Raw genomic sequence first — 23,015 nt, 5'->3', positions numbered from 1 at the left:
TACTGACCGCTAAACAACATAACACTGCTTCATGAAGCTTCATCAGCTCATCAATAATTTCTACATCAACTTCCTTTACACCAGTTAACATTTTATAAGGACTGATTTATATAGAAAATAAGTTGATTTTTACGCTGTTTAAGCATCTACTCCTTTTTAAAAGTATGGATTTTGTTCATATGTTGATGATTTGTCACTGGTGTCATCATGTATTTTAAAAACAATAAACAACGATTGTTTTGTCCGAACCAAAAAGTACATTTCGCAACATATTCGCTCGGCCTCAGAGTTGTTGTGGTCATTCAAGTTCCCCTTTTTTCGAAGTGACATAATGTCTTCTGGCATGTTCATCCATTACATCCTCCAAACATTTATCTATTTTCTGTTTGTCAAATACCGTCCATATGGAGGTTCCAGACCTACAGCAGAAAAGCTCCGGTGATCAAAGACCACAACTGACGTGATTTAAAACTGTTGCCGTGAACCTTTCACTGGCCTCTCTGATCTCACCCCTTACTTTTTTCTTCTTCTATACAAGAAATTGTTAAAATGACGTTATTTACATACATCTGCTTAAACTGATCAACGACTTGTGACACTAATCCCTGTATTGGTGTGTTTGCCTTCAGGGTTACGAGGTCCGCAAGATAACGGCCATTGACCAGGATCTGGGTCGACCGAGAGGCATCGGCTACACCATCATCTCAGGTCTGAGTCACAGAATCAATCTGTCGTCCACGGCAAGTGGAATCGATCACTCCTTATCATAATCCCGAAGCAATAATGGACAAGCCTTGTCAAGTCAATAACATGTGAGTGGTGATGGGTGGTGGGTTCGGGGGGGGGGGGGGGGGGGGGGGCTCGGAGCGACAGAACGGACTCGTCCATCAGCGGTTATTAATCTGTTTGCTGCAGTTAAGAGGAAATCAGTGTTCATTCACAAGTTTGGCCGCCGCCATCAAAACAGGATTAGAGTTTGTCAACGTGACACATCCCACCGCCGGCACAGAGAGCGATCCGATCATTGTTTGTCGTAGCTTATTCCCTTCCTGATTGTTTTGTCTTCTCTGTCACATCGCTGCTTTAATGTGATGGATAGTTCTGCACGGCCAGGAGGAAAAAAAAAAAAAAACAACTTTGATTTTTCTCTCCGCTCCTAATATTTCAACGTTAAAGACGTGGGTAGGACACGCAGCAGATAAGCAGGACACAAGTTTGCATTCTGCTGATAAGGTTTTGGTAGCAATTTCACCGCTTCTGTCGGAGAAGACATGATCGTCTCCAGTCTCTCTGGCTGTCCGTCTTAGCCCGTCTGATGAAGAGGAAACGAGCGAGGGGGGAGCGAACGCCATCATCACCACTAGTCATCTTCTTCAGATTTCAAAGTAAAATCACCTTTATCTTCATCATTCATGTCCTGTATTACAGACAGGTGCTGTGTCTCAAATCTCATACTTCTCTTAGTATACTAGAAGTTAGTATGCATCAGGATAGTGTACATACTAACTAGTACACAAACTCTCGACACATAGTATGTCTCAAACCAAACACTGCTGCTACGCACTAACCGGAAATGACGCGACAGCTTCTTCTTCTACTACTATTTAACAATGATTTCAACCAGCTGTAGGAACACTATCGCCATCTGCTGGCAGCACGTTTTGCAAGTTTGGATCAAGAAATATGAAAAACGAAATACTGCCGAGATATTTACGCCGGTATCAGCACTGAAGACATTTCATCGTACTGCTGGCTGATAATGCAACTGTAAGTATAGGAATATATATATATGCATATATTTAATGTAACTTCCATTTACAACGTCTATATCACTAAGATGGCGGCCGTTTAGGGTAGAAAGTGTCCATCGATCCATACTCAGTTTTGTGGGTGTTTAAGTACGACAATTTAGAGTGCATGGCGCACTACATTTTACAAGAATGCAAGTATGTTAAGTATATAAGTTACAAGTATGTGATTTGAGACACAACTAGGAAGGAATTGTTAGCATCAACACTTGTTGCTCCTGTACTTTGTGTTTTATCTTGAATTTAACTCCTGGAATCTTAAAAATCCTGTGTGACGTTTATGAGATTTTTATTATTTAGAAAAATACACTTTATATTTGACATATTCTGGTTGAATAATAGAGATAGTAGCTGGAATCCACTCAAGGACTGCAAAATGCCTTATTTTGGACTGTGGAACTTTACTGTTCTTGAGCTATATACACTTATATGGGTTTTAAATATCTTAAATATATTTATTGTGGGAGGAGACTGCAGAGCATCCAGAGTAGGACTAGTGATGGTCTGATGAAGCTTCATGAAGCAGTGTCATTATTTTCAGAGTCCACTAGATGGCGGTCTCTGCACTATTTTCCTTTGTTTTGAACAACTGTTCTAATGAAACATCACATCATTTTTTAAATTAATGGCGCCGCCTACTGACCTCTAAACAACATGACACTGTTTCGTGAAGCTTCATCAGACCATCACTAAGTAGAACCACTAGTCTGAGGAACATCTTCTTTCCTATAGTTGTGAGACTGAAAGAACATTGTTCCAGATTTAAAGACACATTTTCAACCTCTTGTTTGTATTTATATAGCCATTTTTTTAATAGCATCATTACTTTCTGCGAGCAAGGTTATTACATATAATAATAATAATCATAAAACTTTATTATTGTTATACATTTCATAACATTTATTGAGCTGTTGTGTTGCTGTGTCTCCTTTGGCCTAAACAGGAAAACCTTGAATCCTAATTATTAACGAGGAAATCATTTCAGGGATTTAAGGACGAGCACGACTGGAGCAAAGTTTTAAACGATGGCAACAAGACATCAGTGCTAATCAAATAGAATAAATGAAATGCAGTCTAAATATAAACATAAATCATTCTCAATAGGATGGTGATTGGGACGAAAGAAAAATTAAGATGGGGTCACTTGAGGCAAAGTCATAAGCTCATTATTCTCCGTTCTTTTCACAATTGGTCATCAATTCAAGACGATTCATTGAAGACCCTATATAAGTTTTACATAAAAAAACCACCCCTTTTGATTTAATGGTGTAACTGAAATGTTTTCTTGGGTCTGTTTGAAGATTATTATTTGATTGTTTAATAAGAAAAAGAAGCTTTCCTTACGGTTACTTCAATGATCCACTGCTGGTAAACAGATTGTTGGTCACACAGTAATAATAATAATAAAAATAATCATAATAATCATAATAATAATAATAATGATATTACTATCCATGCCAAATGGTTCCATATCGTTGCTTTAAGAAATGTACTAACCTTAAACAGTTCATGTTCATATTCATGAAGTTAGTTAGGTAAGGTAAGGTAAGGTAAAACTTTATTGAAATTGTTTTTTTCCAATAGCCACAGAAAATACAGCAATTTTCATAATAAATAAATAAAAAATAAATCAAAATAAAATAAGAACAAGAACATAAAGAGAAAGAACAAGATGACACAATCTAAGTCTAAAGATAAAGAGTCTTAGTCTAAGTTATCTTATTAATGAACCATTGATGGTTCTGACTCAAATAATCACAAGTTGCAAAAAAAAACCCTTCAAAACATAAGAATGAAAAATAAAATAAAACAGAAATTTTTACTTGGCTTGAGCAACTAGCTAATCTGCATATGATGAAATGATTAATTCAATATATTTTCTCACGTGGGCACACATTAGCTCGCTGTCAAGCGACTCACATTAACGCTAAAACACTCGGCTTATAAAAAGCCGTCAACCACCTTCAGCTACAATTAGTCCAGCGTTCTTCTTTGGAACACGTCGGCCGGTCCTGACCGTTTGACAGTTTTGACTTCATCATTTCACTCACATTTTTTGCTCTAAAATCCACTTCCAAATGAACGTCACATGTGGGCGACCGTGTGAGTCGAAGACGTCCGTCGTCCGGGACGTCGTTTCAGTCATCTCGGGGGGGGGGGGGGGGAGAACACCTGACCTCCGTCAAAGTTGCCCCCGCGTTTGGAAGCCGTGCATCATTTTGTGAGCGATACGTGCAAGAGGGTTGGGGGGGGGGGGGTGATGGGAAAAAAAACTCTCGGCGTTGTTTAATGCTTGCGTGCACTTGATTGCGGTACACAGTCCACAGCCCAGGCCGCCATAAACATTCCGCCACCATTCAGTGCACACATCTACTCAGTCTTACTTACCGTCTGCTGCAACATGCTTTATAGTTGTGTGTTTGTTGCAAAGTTGAAGGGCTGAGTTAAGCTCTAGAGGAGAAAAGCATTAAAAAGACATTAATTACACGGCGCGATGTATTCCCAGTCATGGCGAAATCAAGAGTTATGGCACTGCAGCGGAGGCCCGCGTGGAAATGGAGACTGTAAGCTTGATGAAACGATTATGACTTTGATAGATAATGAGAGTTGATGGGGAAAGGCGGTGAAGTCGCGTGCAGGTGGAAGAGCCACCATCCTCTTTTCTCCCGACTCTCCAGAGCAACAGTTCGACGCCTCCCTTGTCTTACCACCTTCTCACGGCGTCCTGCGAGAGCACGTCTCACTCCTCGGAGACGCGTCTCATTAGTTTGGTAATTAAGATAAACGAGGGTTTAATTGCAGCCGTGATTTTCGGCGATGATTGTGGGATTGGAGATGAGGATTTCCTCCCGTTCTCTCCGATCACCGAGCATATCGGGGAGTCGATGCGTGCGAGATGGCATCACAACAACGACCCCAACAACAACAAAAAAAAGGCGACGCGGCTGATGTGATTCGTTAGGATTGGGGAGGAAGGATTCTTCGGTGACGAGAAGATTCTTTCAATGAGATTGTTAAGTAACGACGGGTTTTATTGGTTTTTGTTGAGGTTGGTTTCTAGACATCATCACATTAACATTGTCAATGGATTTTTGAAGAGAATAGTGGATGGAATACAGGTTGGATTTTAGTTGTTTTCTGTAGTTAAATATTAAACTTTAAGTTGTAAATATTATAAGTTTTTATCTTTTACTTGTAGAGCTTCTTATATGACAACTAATTTAAGTGTATCTTAAATATTTGTTGGACTCTATTGTATCATCAGTATGTTTCTGTTTGTACAAAACTCTCTTATCTTAAGTAAGTAACTAGGTAACCTTTATTTGTATAATCTTGTTTACCATAACCACTCCCACTCTGCTTTGATTGGTCAAGCAACAAGGTTTGTCACTGCTCATCATCAATCCCGGAAGTCTCAACCTCCAAGGGACTCGTTGTATCAACAAAGTAGGCCGTGATTACAGCTGGCTGGAGGAGGAGTGAAGCCATTATTAAGTCATAATCGACTCCGCTCTTGTAACCTCTTGTTTGATGAGATTTCAGAAGATAACTTTGTAAAGTAATAAGTTTAAAACATGGTCATGATGAGAGACTTACTGCATCTTGGAGAGAAAGACTTCAACATTTGAAACATGTGAGTCAGGAAAGTAAATATATATAATTAGATTTGAAAAGTTAAATAAATTAAGCTTTACCAGGCAGTTTACTTCTTGGTAGTAACTGTTAGTAAGAAATATAGTTATCATTATTAAGTTATTTCAACTAATTTAGTGATAAAAAATAATAATAATAATTTTAAAAAAGCATTAAAAAAATCGAGTATGGTGACAAAAATAGTTTGTTATTGATTTTTGTGTGTAGAGTTTGTTGGTAACGGGTGACACTATCTTGCAAAGGGAGTTCAACGATATAACTTCTGTTGTATTGGATATAAATACTCTTAAAAGGGGGGTTTAGATTTAAAAAGACAGGATTTTCCCCAAAGTCTTATTAGCATGTGACTCATGTCAAGACCCTTTAAGTTCAACAAGTAAAGTAGAGAAAAGGACTTGATCACAAACTCTATATAGGACCATCATGGGACATCTCAGAGTCTCCTGTACTGTGTACATTTAAGGACATCGTCCTGTTGATACAGCACTGTCTTGCACTTTCTGCAAGTTTTTATCTGTAGTCTGGTCCGTGAATTCAATGCCGACATTTAACCGGTCCCGGAGGTTAAAAAGGTTTGTGACCACTTGTCTAAGGCACTACTTTACAGATATCATTACTGTCCTTGAAAATGTATGTAACTTAAATTTTGATATACTTCAGATTTTCTGATGAATTCATTCAGGTTTATTCATGTTTTTCAGGAATTAATTTCTGATGGAACAGACAAAAGTTTGAACTGTGGTTATGTTCGGTTGTTTCTGGGTTTATGGAGAGATGGAAGGTTTTCTCCTTCACTTCAGGTCACCAAAATAAGTGCGGTTTTATACCAATGCAGCTCCAAATAAAAATTAAGAATAGTTTGGGATCGCTAAATGATATTAAGACACTATGTAACGAACCATTTTTTTTATCCCATGAACACGTCTTATACAATAAAAAACTATGACCAAAAGTCATTTACTTGTTAGACAGTTGAAAACTAAAGGAAAGAGGTCAACAGGACCATGAAAGACAAGTTTGGACGCTCCATAAACTTTCCTTTTTTCCTATAAATGGATCCATTTGAGTGTAAAGGCCGTTCATTTTCAATACTAAGACGTAGATTCAAAACCGTTCACCCTGCCTCAAGATGATCAAGTCTGTGATGAGGGATCAGTCCACACTGGAGGTTTTTTAAAGGCGACATCATTGACATACATCCTGATCAAAAAGCTTCATCCTTCACCCGTCGTTGAAAACCTTGTTCAACTCCCAACACTCTCCCGACACTTGAGTCAAACCTTTTGTGTAAAGTTTGTGTGTCCTCCTCATACTTTTTTTTAACGCCAGCGATGACGCCACCCGAGCACCTTACAACATGAAAGGACATCCCCGAAGCTTTTTGAATCAGCTTTTCGTTTATCTCTGCGCGCTTGTTTCTATCTCTTTTGTCTCACGCCAACACAACTAATCCTGTCTTAAGCCTTTTTCTGCTTCCCCGTCCCTTTAAACGATTCCTCCCTTTTCCTCCCAGTTTTGCCTCTGCTGAGACTTAACACTAGTATAAATATATATATATGTTCAAGTACCAAGACACTCAAGGTGATTAAAATCATGAGCTGCTAATAAAGAAGGAAGTGTTGTAAGGTTAGCTGACAAACGGGACCTAGCCACAGGCAAGCGCTGACTTCGTTGGCCCTTTTTTTTTTTTTTTCGGGGAGTTGTAAAAAGTGACCTGAGGTGTCAGACATTCTTACCTGTCCAATGTAAAGGTGTCTTAAGGGGATCCGTGGCCTTGGTTTAAAGCATACAGGTCGACCTAAAAAAGGCAATTATTTACCTCGGTCTTCCTCGAGAGTTCGGTTTTTTCAGGCCTTTTTTGTCATGATTTTAATCTGCCGGTAAAGACCTCATATCAACCCCATAGCGCACCGAGGTGGACGACACCACACCCGTGCTGTTCTTTTTGTGACGACGCCGGTGATGCGGTTCCTGGATTTTCAATGAGACGCTCCGAGGCTCGCTGCCTGTTGCCATGTAATCTCTGGCACTGAGCAGATAGTGTGTGTGACACGACACATTCCCACGTCTGAGCGGTGTGTCGCCGCCGTATCAACATTCAAGCAAGAGGTGCTTCCTTCATGATACCTGTGCACCAGAGCGTTTTTTTAACCTATTTTTTTAATTTTCTTGAACATACATGAACTTTCCGAGCAGGTGGAGGTTCTCATGGAAGATACCACGTGATGTTGAGCTGGTAGATATTCATTCCAAACCTCGTCTTTCAAAAAAAAAAAGATATCATCCCGCAAAGTGTTCCGTTCGGAAGGTTAATCCAAAGGTATTCAACACATGCACGCACACATGTACACAAACTGGCGCTGACACACACACACACAAGTGCAGAGATAAGACCACTCTTTCAGCTCAATGCTCTGGTGGAAAGAGAAAATGTGCTACACTGAACTGACAGATCAAAGCGAGCGATCAATAGCGCCGAGTTTGATTATTTTTCATGAGACTCTGAGATTGTGAATCGATATCCTCGGCTGTGACTAGTTTGTGAATGACTTGTTTATTTTTTACGAGGTTTAAAAGGTCAAAAATAAAGAGCAGAACTTTATATGTATTAGAGTCTGAAATAAACAAAGAAAACTAAATACATATAATATATATATATAGAGAGAGAGAGTACATATACTGTACTTTTACTTGTATATGTGGAGAAGTTTGGATCTGAAGTTGGAACATGCTGGTTGAGGTGACGTAGAGGAGTTGTTTCTAAAGTTAAAATAAAGGTTGTTCTGTCTGGTTTTAAGAAAGGTTTCAAGGTTTTGTCATTCACTTGCATGGCTTCTAGCAAATGCTGCACTCAGAACTAGTGTTATGTAACAAAGGTAAAAGATAAAAAACACCTAAAAAAATGTAAAATATGAACTCATGAAAAATGTTTTATAAATGTAGAAAATGACTATATATACATGTTTTAAAAATGTTAAACATGACTTTATAAAACATATTTAAAATGTATAAAACATGACGTTATAAAACATATTTAAAAAATATTAAACATGACTTTAAAAAACATTTTTAAACATAGAAAAAAACCTCATAAAACACATTTAAAAAATGTAAAACATGACTTTAAAAAACATATTTTTAAAAGTAGAAAATAAATGTATAAAACACATTTAAAAAATGTTAAACATGAATGTATAAAACACATAAAAAAATGTAAAATATGTCTTTATAATACACGTAAAAAAAAAAGGTGCAATTTTACTTTATAAAACACATTTAAAAAAAAATCTTTATAAAAACCTTACATTTAAAAAATATAAAACACAAATCTAGAAAAGCATAATTAATTGTTAGGGTTCGCAAAGGGGGGCAGAAAAATATAAGTAGGTCCAAAAATATTGAAATACCATATTAAATACATATTAAACAATGTCATAACCTTCTTGAATTTACTCTTTTTATCTCATCCCCCTCTCTCTTCAAATTTTTTTAGGTTCTTAATATCATCCTTAATCGTTCATATATTTGTCATTTATTTAAGTTATTAATTAGATTAAGATTAAAGGAAAGGTAGGACTTATATTAGGTAGAGAACGTAATCTTGAGTCTGAAGAACAACACACTGCTTCATCAAAAGACAGTAGTGACGGACGTGGACGCGTGTTTGATCAGAGGCAGAGAAGATGGAAGTATTATGTTATAAAATGACTCACACAAGCCGCCATCATATGTCCTTGAACCACTTTTTCAGGAGAAAAAAACTTCTGATAAAACCACAACATTGAGTATTCATGAAATGCCGCTTGTCAGCCGGTGGCGGGAAACCTGCAGGCCTGTTATCAATCCACATCACTCACCTACACACACACACACACACACACACACACACACACACACACACACACAGGAGCGTTGGAAAAAAAAGTGCATCGCTGGAGCTGTTCAATTAGATTTGGATGCGAGTGCGTTCGGAGTCGATAACCGAACGCTCATCTTCAACATGATTCTCCTGCAGGCGTAATCCTTAAAAGTGACACTAATTTGTGTACATTTAGCAAAGTATACAAAATCCTCGCCCCGAGACAGACGCTTCTGGCCGCCTGCCATTTCCACTGGAACGTTCCTGCTGTCGTCTGTTCACGACAACAGTTGTTTCGGTGACGGATGTTCAACTCATTGTTGTTCAGAAGGAATGGAGAGGATGATGTTGAGGAGCCTCGTGCTCGCTTGAAACATCACATGTATGTTGTCCAGTTCCTGAGGAGCGTCACACACACACACACACACACCTACATGCACACACACACCTATCCTCTCATCTGTTATCTTCTCTTTTTCTACATTGTTAAAAAAGAGTATTCATTTGAACAGCAGATACACAAACACAGAATTTAGTGGGAGGGACTTATCCGCGCAGCCATCTTGCTTATGGTGCCAATAAAACAGTGAGCTCCCATGATGCCTTTCTATTCAGGAACCCCTGATTGGTCGCTACAATACTATATTTTAAATAAGTGATAGCCAGCTGTGATTGGTTGGCTGGGCGGCAAAGCGTTGTGGGAGCAGTTCAGGTCACTGTTGTTAGCGACTGTTGAGTTTAAAAGTTTAAATAAATGCTGTTAAATTGAATATATATTTCCCTTGTCTATCTACTTGTCATAATTATAACAACTTCACAATTAATTATGTCATTTTTTCAGAGTTTATAAAGTGTGAGAATGTGGAAAGACTTATGTATTTGAATAGGAAATGATCTAGCGGTCACGGTTTTATAACATAACTACGTAATAGACGATAGACCACTGTACTCGAAGTCAGGATTGGAAGGTAACGCTTTAATGTACTAATACTAGGGTACTAATGTATCAGGATGTTAGGGTGTTAAAGAGTTGGAAATAAAATAGCTGTTATTAAGTTCAGATCAGTCCAACGTACAACGATATTAAAATAAAGAGGTCTCACTCAGTTAGTGCAAAATTAAATGGAGCCAAAATACAAATGTTTTTACGATTACTATCAAACATGACAGTGATGAAAACTGCAATAACAAATAAATAGATTAAAAAAAAAAATCCCAGTACTGCAGTAAAACATAGTGATGGTCTGATGAAGCTTCATGACACAGTGTCATGTTGTTTAGAGGTCAGTAGGTGGCGCCATCCATTTGAAAAGTATGTGATGTTTCATTAGAACAGTTGGAAAATACTGCAGTTACCGCCATCTAGTGGACTTTGACAATAATGACACTGCTTCATGAAGCTTAATCAGACCTTCACTAGTAAAACACATGTATATCACCCTTTTATTCTATCCTATTATTATATAACACAATCCCGATGTATAGTATTTTATAAGACTTGTTTTTTGTGGCATTTATATATTGATATTTATACTTAATTACATCTTAATAGACAGATGGAGAGATGCTCATGCATATGAATGTTGCAGTAACCTTTTCTCGTGAAATTAATATAAATGATCAAACATAATAATCACGTTTATTATCTTTGCTCCGCTTCACTCTGGGTCGGGTCACAGATTTTCCTCTCCCCAACTTCATCAACCAGCACTTCCCCCCTGAGGTTGTTCTCAGACCAGCTCCGAGACATGGTCTCTCCAGCGTATCCCTGTTCTCCTCCGCGGTCCGCTGCCTTTGACACGAGCCTGGAACACATTACCAGCGAGGCGTCCTTATCAAGATGCCACGAGCATCGGCTCTACTCCGAGCTTCTCCCAGACGACCATGCTTCTCTATCTTTAAGGTAGAGCTTCAGGAGGAAAACTCATTTCCACCGCTTGGTCAGGGAAGTAGATCGACTTCAGCCCCTTTTTTCACTGTCGCGCTCCATTCTCCCCTCACTCGTGAACAAGACGAGAAGATACCTGAACTCTGTCACAGACCAAAATCTATATTATTGTTTACATTGTATCGAAGAGTTTGAGTGAATCAGGCTTTAGATCGCAGGTGTCAAACTGGTCCAGAAAAGGGTCGAGACGGTGCAGGTTTTGGATCCAACCAGTCAAGCACATATAGTTGAACCAATCAGGCGTCAGAAGACAGTAATCAACTAATTGTCTGTCAGGTGTTGCTTGCTTAAGCCGACGCCTGATTGGTTAACTCATGTGTGCTCGACTGGTTGGAACAAAAACCTGCACCGTCCTCTACCTTTTTCTGGATCAGTTTGACACCCATGCTCTAGATAAAATGTGACGACCAGAACTTTATGAAAAAGAAACATTCACACAAACCTGTGTCATAAAGCCGCGAGCGAAAGCTTGTAAACACAAGTTTCTAATTCTTCCAGTTTCTCTATGAACCCTCGAATGAATTTCAAGATTGATAAAGGACCAATTTAGTTCTCCTGGTGTTGGAATGTGGGCTCCATATTTATCACCTCCTCGGGGTCTAATTGCAGCCTCCATGTGGATCGCCCTCCACCAGCAATTATATCCGGATTATTTCCCCCTTTCTCAGCAGGTCCGTGGGTTCGCTGTGTGTAATTTCGGTCCCTCTGGTCAGCGGCGCCGAGCCGGACCGTGGCGCTCGAAGCTCGGGCCTCCACTATCGCACACGGGGACGGCGCCCCGGTTTTCCAAGAAAGTGCTGTGTGTGCAGCCTGTCACTTGTGTTTGTGAATTTACATTGCACAGCCAGGTGAGCGACCGCTGGCCCGGATCGGGAGCGGCTGTTGGGGAGATTGGTATTCTAGTCAGGTCATTGAAGCTGACAAACCAATTTAGAAGCGTAATACCCGAACTGAGCGCCAAAGTCCCGCATGCTCATTGCCCATCACCCCCCGACACCCCCACCACCACCACCACCACCCTCCCAATCATTAGTAACATTAATTCCTCGCTCAGTCCTGTGATATAGAGGGAAGGAGGAAACGTATCCCACTGGTGCGTGACACACAATAAAATTATAAGTCCCACAATGAATGTTACTCTTAATAGAATTCCCTCAACATCCACTCGATTGACTTCACTTTCAAATTAATTTATGAGTCAACGCCTGAATTAGGAGCTTTGTTTATATATATATATATTATCGTTTGGTTTGCTCAGATTTGCTCGACAATGGATTTTAGACAATAAACCATGACGCCATTACTAAAAAAAACCTACATCAGTCGTGAATTGTTTTTGATATTTTATTTTTGTTGGTGACCCAGAACAGATGACTTTATCTTTCCGGTAGTGACGGTCTGATGAAACTTCATGAAACAGTGTCATTGTTTTCAGAGTCCACTAGATGGCAGTCTCTGCACTATTTTTCCTTTTTTTTTTGAACAACTGTTCTAATGAAACATCACCACGTCTTTAAACGGATGGCGCCCCCTACTGACTTCTAAACAACATGACACTGATTCATGAAGCTTCATGAGACCATCACTACTATCTGGTAACTTAAACTATTTCAAAATATTCCATCCAGCATTAATAAAGTCTTCAGAATTTAATTTTAAAAATGATAGATTCATTATTTAATTCTAGCTTTCAAACTTTCCTAATTTTCTACTCGCCCTCATGTGGACTAAGGGTTGGGATTATATTCAGAGTAATCTGTTCCTTTTCAGAGTTATAAACAAAAATGTATGTTTATTTTAATAATAGTGACTTTAGCTCAGTTATCTTCGTCTTCATCTTCGTCCTGAGAACATCCAAATACCTCCATGACGCTTGTCTGTAAAAAAAAAGTTATTAAGTCTATATTTCAAGATTGTTTTGCAAGGCTAGCTGCATTTATTTTGCGCACACTTGTTTCAATTAGAAAATACATCAAGTAGGAACTGAGAGACTGATAAGCAAACTTAAAATAAAGACTTATTTAAGGTTTTTTAGACGATCACCACTTCGGTATTTGGATGTTTTTGAGTGTCTTTATGGACAAAAAAAAAAGATGAATACACAACCACAGCTCCAGTCGCTTCATTAAACTGGACTAACATGTTTGCCTATAACTCTAAAATAGAACCTATTACTCAACAACAAACAAATCCGAACTCTAAGTCGACATAAGGGTGCTTAAAAGAATGTGTTTGAATTTTTGGCTAACAATCCCTTTAAATAATTGCGTTTGTAATCTGCAAAATATACCAAGATAAAAATAGCTAGCACTGTAAGCAACTAGAAAAGCTATCTAGTATAGCATTCAGTATTATAGTTATTGGAGCTTATCTAACCATCAAAAAGACTACATTTTTCTCAATGAAATCTAATAGAAAAGTTGCGTCACTATTCTGTTAAACCTGTTCATTTATTATTGGACTGAAACTGTATTTCTGCGATGAGAACGAAGCGATTGAAAAAAAGCGTCTGTCGGTCACAGAGGCTGCACTTGTGGTGAGACATAAGTGGGCGTATAAAAGAAGGAGATGGAATAATACAAGAATGGTTTCCTTTTCTTAGTTTCTGTCTGATAAGTTCGCCGTTCTGCTTCCTATACATCTGTCCAGCTTTTGTACGTCTAACACTGGGGTCGGCAACCTTCACTACTCAAAGAGCCATCTGGACACAAGAAAACCCTCGGACCGCAAAACCCTTTGGACTTTAAAAATGTTATATAATTCCATATAATGAATTCCATATAATAATAATTCACTATTTCTGTTTGCCTATAAATGAACCATAAATAAACTGTTCAAAATTCAAACTTCATTCATTGTCTACTCAGACTCATGTTGACTAATTGTTGGGATTCTTCTCAGAGTGATCTGTTCTTTTTAGAGTTATAGACAAAACTGTTTGTTCATTTTACCGAAGCGACTGGAGCTCAGTTGTCTTCGTCTTCATCTGCGTCCCAAAAGACAATTAAAAACATCCAAATACTGCCATACTGCTCGTCTGTAACGTCCCTCTTGGATTGAAGCCTCGACATGAGAAGAATTGATCAGAAAAATACCTAAATAGATGTGTATTTTATTTTTGAACGCAGATGAAGACAACTGAGCTCAAGTGTCTTCATTAAAATGAAAATGATTAATTTTGTGTATAACTCTAAAAATGAACAGATTACTCTGAACATAATCCCAACCCTTAGTCGACATGAAGGTGAGTAGAAAATGTGTGGCATTTGAATATTGGCGGAACTATCACTTTAAACATTGATTATTATCAATGTACAATGTTTTGTACTGTATATTTACCGCAGTTGTTTAACTTAGTCGTGGTTGTTTTTCTCTTTTCTTATGTAATAACTATTTTACTCTGGAGGGTTTATTTACTTACACATACTTAATATACATCATAATAATTGTATTATTATCATCATTATTATTATATTATTATTACCATAATTTCAACAATGCATAATACAAAATAAAAGGACATGTGATTTGATATCAAACTTAATCTAATTTATTATAATGTACACGTTTGTAATTTGACTAACTTGCTAAAAAAATAAGTCAAATATTTTCTATGTAGGCTGAAAGAAATAATAGTTCACCAGGTCTTTACTAAAAATACATTTTTGAACAAATTAAAAAGTGAAATACTATCACACTTGTTGTTGTGCGTGTTACTGTTCCTTTAAGAGTGAGACAGAGTTCTGATGACCGTGAGGAACTAATGTTGTTCTTATATCAGCGAAGTTACGTCTTAAAGTAACAGTTTTTGTTGACTAAAAGGTAAAGTGAAGGAGAGTTTTGCTCGTTTTTCATGCATCATTGGAAATACGCTATGAAACATTTTAAATAAAATTCCCACATTTATACTTGGTCTTATTTTCAAAAAACTCAGCCATGGGTTGCTGACCCCTGCTCTAATAAAAGCAGTTTCAAACTCAGGAGGAAGTTGATCATCTAAAAAAGAGGATTTTTTTTTAGCATATTTACGCCACTCTTTCGACAACATGCCATCTTATTATCACGTGAGGTTCTGTTGCTCCTTGTCGTCTCTCTTCCTGCATCTCCTCTGAGCTCTTTGTTTGGACCTCTTCCCTCCTCACTGTTCCCGACTTCATACGAGCCAGTAATGGAGCAGCCAGTGGGGAGCTGTGAACACAGACTGGGGTTAATCTGTTGACCTGAGCCGTTTTGCTCCGAAGACTCACCATCTGAACGTATTTCTCCAGAGTCAGGACCTGAACCATTACTATAAACTATCAGAAGACAAGAGTGTCTTAATCTGTCACAGTCCGACTGTAGGTTTATACATATACAAACTCAACACTTATTAATCATGGGATAAATGAGATGATTAATTGTAATGTATCTCTTAAATAGTAGCTGTTTTATGAGTGTAGTCTTTAGCTCTGTAGTGATGCTGTATCATGCTTCGGTGAAAGATTTCAACATATGTTTATTCATCTCCAATGTGCAACCAAAACTGCTTTCAAGCGTGTATGGCACATGTACAGTTCTAAATCTCTATTATTGTCTCCATCAAGGTTATTTTAAACCATCTGTCTGTTGGCAAGATAACAAAAAAACTGATAGAAATCCAAAATAAATGGTAAACTATGGGACAAAGACCTTGGCTATGTACAGAGTGATGGAAATAGCATGAAACGATAATTAACAAGTCAAAATATTCATTTTATTTTGTACTGTTTTTGTTGGTCAACAATTTTTAAATCTAATCTTATAACGGATAATAGTTATTCTTTTCAAATATTCTTCTTTTTTTCCTTTAATTTCTCCCCCGTTTTATATGTTAAAAATGGTTTGTATGGCAAGAAAAGCTTATGTACCTCAATGACATTTTTTCATGAATTTAAAGAACATTTAAATAAAATCAAAACTAATGATACATTTAATAAATATATATTAAATAGGGGTGTGAGAAAGAAATTATACACAGATATATAGCGATATACTTTTCACATTACTGCATTGATATTCAACAGCACTGCATTTGTATTTAAAAAAAAACATATTTAAAAGAAGGTATTTTAAGGTTTACATTTGTGATTTAAAAATAAAATAATGAGATTTTCTTAACATGTGAATATTCATGGAACTTGATCATTTTGTTGTTGCGATTAAACTTCCAGCTGACAGATGGCAGCAGAGATTAAGTACTCTGCATCCCCTAAAATTCAGTTGGTTCACAGTGATGGCTGAGGACGAGAGGATACAGCTGGCTCCAGCTGCATTTAAAGCTATTGTTTAGACATGTTTTGGCTTTCAATTCATCCAAAAGAGAGAAGAACAACCAAAAGATTTCACTAAAATTTCAGACCCTAAAATCATGTTTATCGAAATACATTGTATTGAATCGTAATGTGAGAAAAACATGAAGATTAGTGTGTCATTACACCCCTAATATTTAGCCACTTATACTTTTACACATTGAATCTTATTCTTATTAATCTAATCTGTCCCAGACAACTTCTTCATCCCTATGTGGTGACATACGTGACCATGTTTTCAAAAATATTCTCATCTTTGGCAGCGTTCAGCATCAGTAGTTCGATTCCTCAAAAGACTTGACCTGCAGTTGTTTCATTCACTGATGTTTGCTCCAGTATTTGCACTACTGAGTAGATGGCTACGATAAAAATCACACGTACCAGCCGCCCAGATTGATCTGAGCCTTTTTCTTCCCGCCCCCGAGTCTCACGTCGAGAGTGGACCCCCCGAGAGATGGCGTGGAAGACTCTGTGAATCACATTGTTCTGCGACTGAGAAAAGTGTGGAGGACGATGTAGTTAGAGTTTGTAAGAACACGGTGACATTAAAACGCTCGCCGACAAGGACGGGCGCTCGAGCAGCGCCGGACAAACGAGCGAGAAAGGTGAGACAGTTAATGAACGGCAGGGTAATTTGAAAGAGGAAGAGAGGGAATAAGGAAGGAGGAGAAGGAGACTTAAGTGGGTCTCAGTCTAATATTTTAATTTGTTTCATAGAGATCAGAAAAGCAGCTTGAAGTGGGTAATTAGAACATTGTTCATAATCTCAAAACACTTCCGCAGTGAAGAACAAATCCACTTCACTTTTGTAAAATAAAATTGCTTCTGAGTGAGGACGGTGTTGTTAAGCGAGTGTTGCTCAGTGTAATTAGAATCTGTTAGACACGTTTTTGAAAAAAAGGAGGAAGAGGAGATATTTTGGGTGAAACGTGAAGGTTTCAAATGGAAGAGTAGCTATGAGGTCGTTCACCACAAAAACAATTGTATGAAACTGACATTGTAATAGAGATGGTCTGATGAAGCTTCATGAAGCAGTGTCATGTTGTTTAGAGGTCACTAGGTGGCGCCATCAGTTTAAAAATGATGTTTTACTCGAACAGTTGTTCAAAACAAAAGAAAATAGTGCAGAGACCGCCATCTAGTGGACTGGAAAATAATGACACTGCTTCATCAGACCATCACTATTCATAATGAATGAACACTATGGAAAAATCTGAAATAAACAATTTTAGAAAGATGAACTTAAACCTTGAAAGTGAATTCTACTGATGGACAATTATTATTTTTATATTTTACTATCATTTTACTAATCTACAATTTGTATGCACAACTCAAAAGATAATTAAAATATTTTTATAGGATCATTTGAACCACAGATTATATCGGATATATATATATATCCGATATAATCTGTGGTTCACATTATATATATTTGACAGTCAGTTGCTAAAAGGATGAACCGAGGAAGTAAAAGAGCCTCAACATTATTGCAAAATCTTAAAAAATAAAGAAAATAAAAAAATATATAGTCAAAACTAGTTGATAATAATAACATAAAAAATACAACAAATATATGTGTAAATATAAATTATATATAATTGTTATTAAATCTAAATAAGAAAGAGCAAAGATAACAAGATAAAGCAACAACAAAAATTAGTTCATCTTAAACTATTTTGTAAATGTATACGATTTATTTTATTTATTTATTTTCAATTTTTTCCAAATAAAATGAGAACTTAAAAATAATGTTTTCAAGAATTTACATTTTAAAAAGTTGATTGGTGTTTTATTTGAGTCTAATTTAAATCTAGACAGAAACATGGAATAACTTGAACATGTGACAATTTAAAAGTTAAAATATTTACACCCACAAAACGAAGCAACACTGTTAGTTTAGATGTAAAATAAAGAACTTTACCAAGTTGTATTTAGAATTTTACGGTTACAAATATATACACAATGAAATATTTTGTTAAATTTGAGAAATATTTATTCATGATCTATTTTATTGTCATGAGGACCGCATATAGGCAGTATTAGGACCACATCTGGCCCTCAACTTCACCTGAATCAGATCTGGATTTAAGGAAAGAAATAAATATATCACTGCTTACACAAGTATGATGTCAGAGCAGGATTGATGAGACTCGATCTGTCATCGTTTTGATTGACAGGTCAGTTTTGTTAGGGCGACAGAAAAGGTGGAAAGTGTGGAAAAGGCTCGCGCTGATGAAACAAAGAGCAACACGATCGTAAGAAAGAGGTGCAGATTATGTACCGGCAGCACAGAGACCAACATCTGGATCCATAGGAATCCTTCTGCAAACATCAAGACTCTTCTCTCCGTCTGTGCAGGGAACACCAACAGTGTTTTCGCTCTGGACTACATCAGCGGAGCCTTGACGGTGAACGGACAAGTTGACAGAGAAAACCCGCTTTACTCTGCAGGATTCACTCTGACTGTCAAGGTGAGTCTGTCAACGCCTTGGTAAATAGACGATAGAAAAAGTGAAAATACACAAAAGTTTGGACCTCAACCGCTCTTTAGAATTTAAAGCTCACAATTAAAAACTGAAGTCAAACATTTCTATGGTTCATGTTGCGTTAGTTTCCTTCTACAGTTGGTGTTGAAAGTAACTACATGTAGTTACAGTATTTCATGATGCCATGAGGACCAATACTGTGTTTTCACATGTCTTTCCATGGTTTATCTTCTGATTTAAAACTATTTAAAAGTGGTTTATTTATTATTTCATGACTTTTAAAATGACATTTTCTTAATTATAGTCTGTTTTTTATATATATACATATATATATATGTATATATATAAATTTAATGTCCATATTGATAAAATAAAGTGATTTTGTTTTCTTCTGAGATTCATTGGATTCCTATTCAAGATTGATTCTTTTTTCTTTTTTTCCCTCTATAATATAATATATTTCACATGGCCAGCAGGAGCATTAAAAATGGACTTTTATTTCAAAACATATTTACTGTTTGCTATCATAGAGAAAGATTTAGAAAAAAATCAACTCTTATTTAAAAAGCAGAGATATCCAATGATCTGAAAAAAAATGACATCATTGAATTTAAGAGTCTAAAGTGAACATCTAAGATGCTAAATACAAAAAAAGAAAAATACATTTTAAGTTCGACTAATGTCAAATCTGGTGACTTTATAAAGGGTTAGTTACACATATAAGACACACATTGTTGCAATTGAGTATAAGTATTATTTTTTAAATATATTTTATATATATAAATATAAAAAATAAAATACACTGGATTGTATCTATATTCTCCACAATTCATCCTGATTCATTTGTTCATTTTAAATCAAGTCAACTTTACAAGTTTTACTCACTAGACTCAACTTTCCTTCTGCAAGACGACGACGTCTCCTTGTGAACCTCTGCATGTACGAACCTCTGTGAACACCGTCCTCTGCACTCGGCTCCGAACTAAAGTTTCTCTCCGTTAACTGACAGCAGTGGAGTGTTTCTGAAGGAAAGACGGAGATTAAGGGTACTCTGTGAAGCCCCCATGTCCCCCCACTGAGACTAAATCTCTCTCACTTAGTTTTTCTAACTTGCCAGTCCTCACCCACCACTTTCCCGCCTTGTCCACTTTTTTTGTCAGCATTTCTCCTCTGCTGCGATTTGTGCGACCAGAGGTTCTCACCAGAAAGGGAGCGTGACATGGATTTCTAACTCTGGACTCCATTTCTTTTTCCTTTTTGCTGTTTACCTGAAATGCGAAAGTCGACCGACTTGGATCAAATTGTTATTTTAAAGTTATTTTGTGTCGTTATCATGGTATGTCTAACAAATTTACACATGTGGTGATTTGAAAATTATATTTAAAAATAAATGAGTACGAGACAAACAAAATAAATAGAAAATAGATTAATAAGCTTTTCATGGTTTTAACTAGTGATGATCTGATGAAGCTTCATGAAGCAGTGTCATTATTTTCAGAGTCCACTAGATGGCGGTCTCTGCACTATTTTCCTTTGATTTGAAAAAACTGTTTTAAAGAAAGATAATTTTTAAACTGATGGCGCCACCTACTGACCTCCAAACAACATGACACTGTTTCATGAAGCTTCATCAGACCATCACTAGTTAGAGGACCACTGATCTTTTATACTGAAATAGCAATAGCGTGAATAGGCAAGTTTTCTTCGTCTCTTTCCAAAAAAAAAAAATTAGAGTTCTGTAACTTAAATATTAAGCTAGTTGCAACCTTTTGGTATTTCTTTTGGTAGCCCTTAAGTCCATGTCATTTTTTCAGAATCTGTTTCTATCGGCCAAAAGATTATGCTAGCCCCTCTTTTAGTCCATGAAAGCATTATAAAAGGACAATTTGTGTCCTGCGACACACTGGCGACACTGGCATTCTGTCCAGGGTGTCCCCCGCCTCTTGCCCAAAACAACTGGGATAGATAGATAGATAGATAGATAGATAGATAGATAGATAGATAGATAGATAGATAGATAGATAGATAGATAGATAGACAGACAGACAGACAGACAGACAGATAGATACTGTAGATAGATAGATAGATACTGTAGATAGATAGATACTGTAGATAGATGGATGGATGGATGGATGGATGGATGGATGGATGGATGGATGGATGGATGGAGTGATGGATGGATGGATGGATGGATGGATGGATGGATAGATAGATACTGTAGATAGATAGATAGATAGATAGATAGATAGATAGATAGATAGATAGATAGATAGATAGATAGATAGATAGATAGATAGATAGATAGATAGATAGATAGATAGATAGATAGATAGATAGATAGATAGATACTGTAGATAGATAGATACTGTAGATAGATGGATGGATGGATGGATAGATAGATAGATACTGTAGATAGATAGATAGATAGATAGATAGATAGATAGATAGATAGATAGATAGATAGACAGACAGACAGACAGACAGACAGACAGACAGACAGACAGACAGACAGACAGACAGATAGATACTGTAGATAGATAGATACTGTAGATAGATAGATACTGTAGATAGATGGATGGATGGATGGATGGATGGATGGATGGATGGATGGATGGATGGATGGATGGATGGATGGATGGATGGATAGATAGATACTGTAGATAGATAGATAGATAGATAGATAGATAGATAGATAGATAGATAGATAGATAGATAGATAGATAGATAGATAGATAGATAGATAGATGGATGGATGGATGGATGGATGGATGGATGGATGGATGGATGGATGGATGGATGGATGGATGGATGGATGGATAGATAGATAGATAGATAGATAGATAGATAGATAGATAGATAGATAGATAGATAGATAGATAGATAGATAGATAGATAGATAGATAGATAGATAGATAGATAGATAGATAGATAGATAGATAGATAGATAGATAGATAGATAGATAGATAGATAGATAGATAGATAGATAGATAGATAGATAGATAGATAGATAGATAGATACTGTAGATAGATAGATACTGTAGATAGATAGATACTGTAGATAGATGGATGGATGGATGGATAGATAGATAGATACTGTAGATAGATAGATAGATAGATAGATAGATATATATATAGATAGATAGATAGATAGATAGACAGACAGACAGACAGACAGACAGACAGACAGATAGATACTGTAGATAGATAGATACTGTAGATAGATGGATGGATGGATGGATGGATGGATGGATGGATGGATGGATGGATGGATGGATGGATGGATGGATGGATGGATGGATGGATGGATGGATAGATAGATAGATAGCTTCGACTACTTATGACTAACTGACTTGACTACCACAATATATATTTATACAACAAACAGAATGTTATCCTCAGTATATATATGCAATATTGATTGATTAAAGCAGCGTCACACATGTCTTACCTGGTGGTCCACAACAGTTTTCTCAGGTCCCAGCCTCCTCATATATTTAAAAAAAAAATTAAATTAAAATCAATAATTGCAATCCCCCAAAAAAGGACAGAAAACCATAATAAGCAACAGTGCTGAAATTGAAAGTAAAAAAAAACACCTTAAAAGTATTTATAAGATATGGATTTTTCTCCTCCATATTTTCTCTGCTTTTGTAGATGTAGCCGCTATTGATTGTGGTGCGCCGGAGTAATAAAACTAATTTCTCAAGATCAGGCAGCTTAGATAGTGGCGAGCGTGTGGAGGCGGAGGTCAAATGATTCAGCGGCGTCGGGACGAGTGAGACGGCACTACCTTGATTAGCTAACGCCGGCGCGTTTGTCGCGGCTTCTCACTTCGCTCCTGGCATTTTTTCTTACAATAATAAGACCTCTGCTGACTTTTTCCCCTTCATTGTTCTCATTTTTTAATATCACCCGGCCTCACATTTTTTCGG

At 37.0% G+C, this 23,015-nt stretch overlaps 1 protein-coding gene across 1 annotated transcript in view; it reads left to right on the top strand.

Moving 5' to 3' along the window:
* cdh23 (cadherin-related 23) overlaps positions 1-23,015 on the top strand; it is a 213,815-nt gene that overhangs the window by 82,331 nt on the left and 108,469 nt on the right. Inside the window, exons 8-9 of the mRNA XM_087803328.1 lie at positions 630-708; positions 18,955-19,067. Of these exons, the coding sequence (XP_087659454.1) occupies positions 630-708; positions 18,955-19,067 (192 nt within the window). The remainder of the gene's footprint in view (positions 1-629; positions 709-18,954; positions 19,068-23,015) is intronic.

The sequence above is a fragment of the Callionymus lyra genome, chromosome 11 (genome assembly GCF_982586985.1).
Source record: "Callionymus lyra chromosome 11, fCalLyr1.hap1.1, whole genome shotgun sequence".
NCBI lineage: Eukaryota > Metazoa > Chordata > Actinopteri > Syngnathiformes > Callionymidae > Callionymus > Callionymus lyra.
This window is presented reverse-complemented; position numbering and strand designations above follow the sequence as displayed.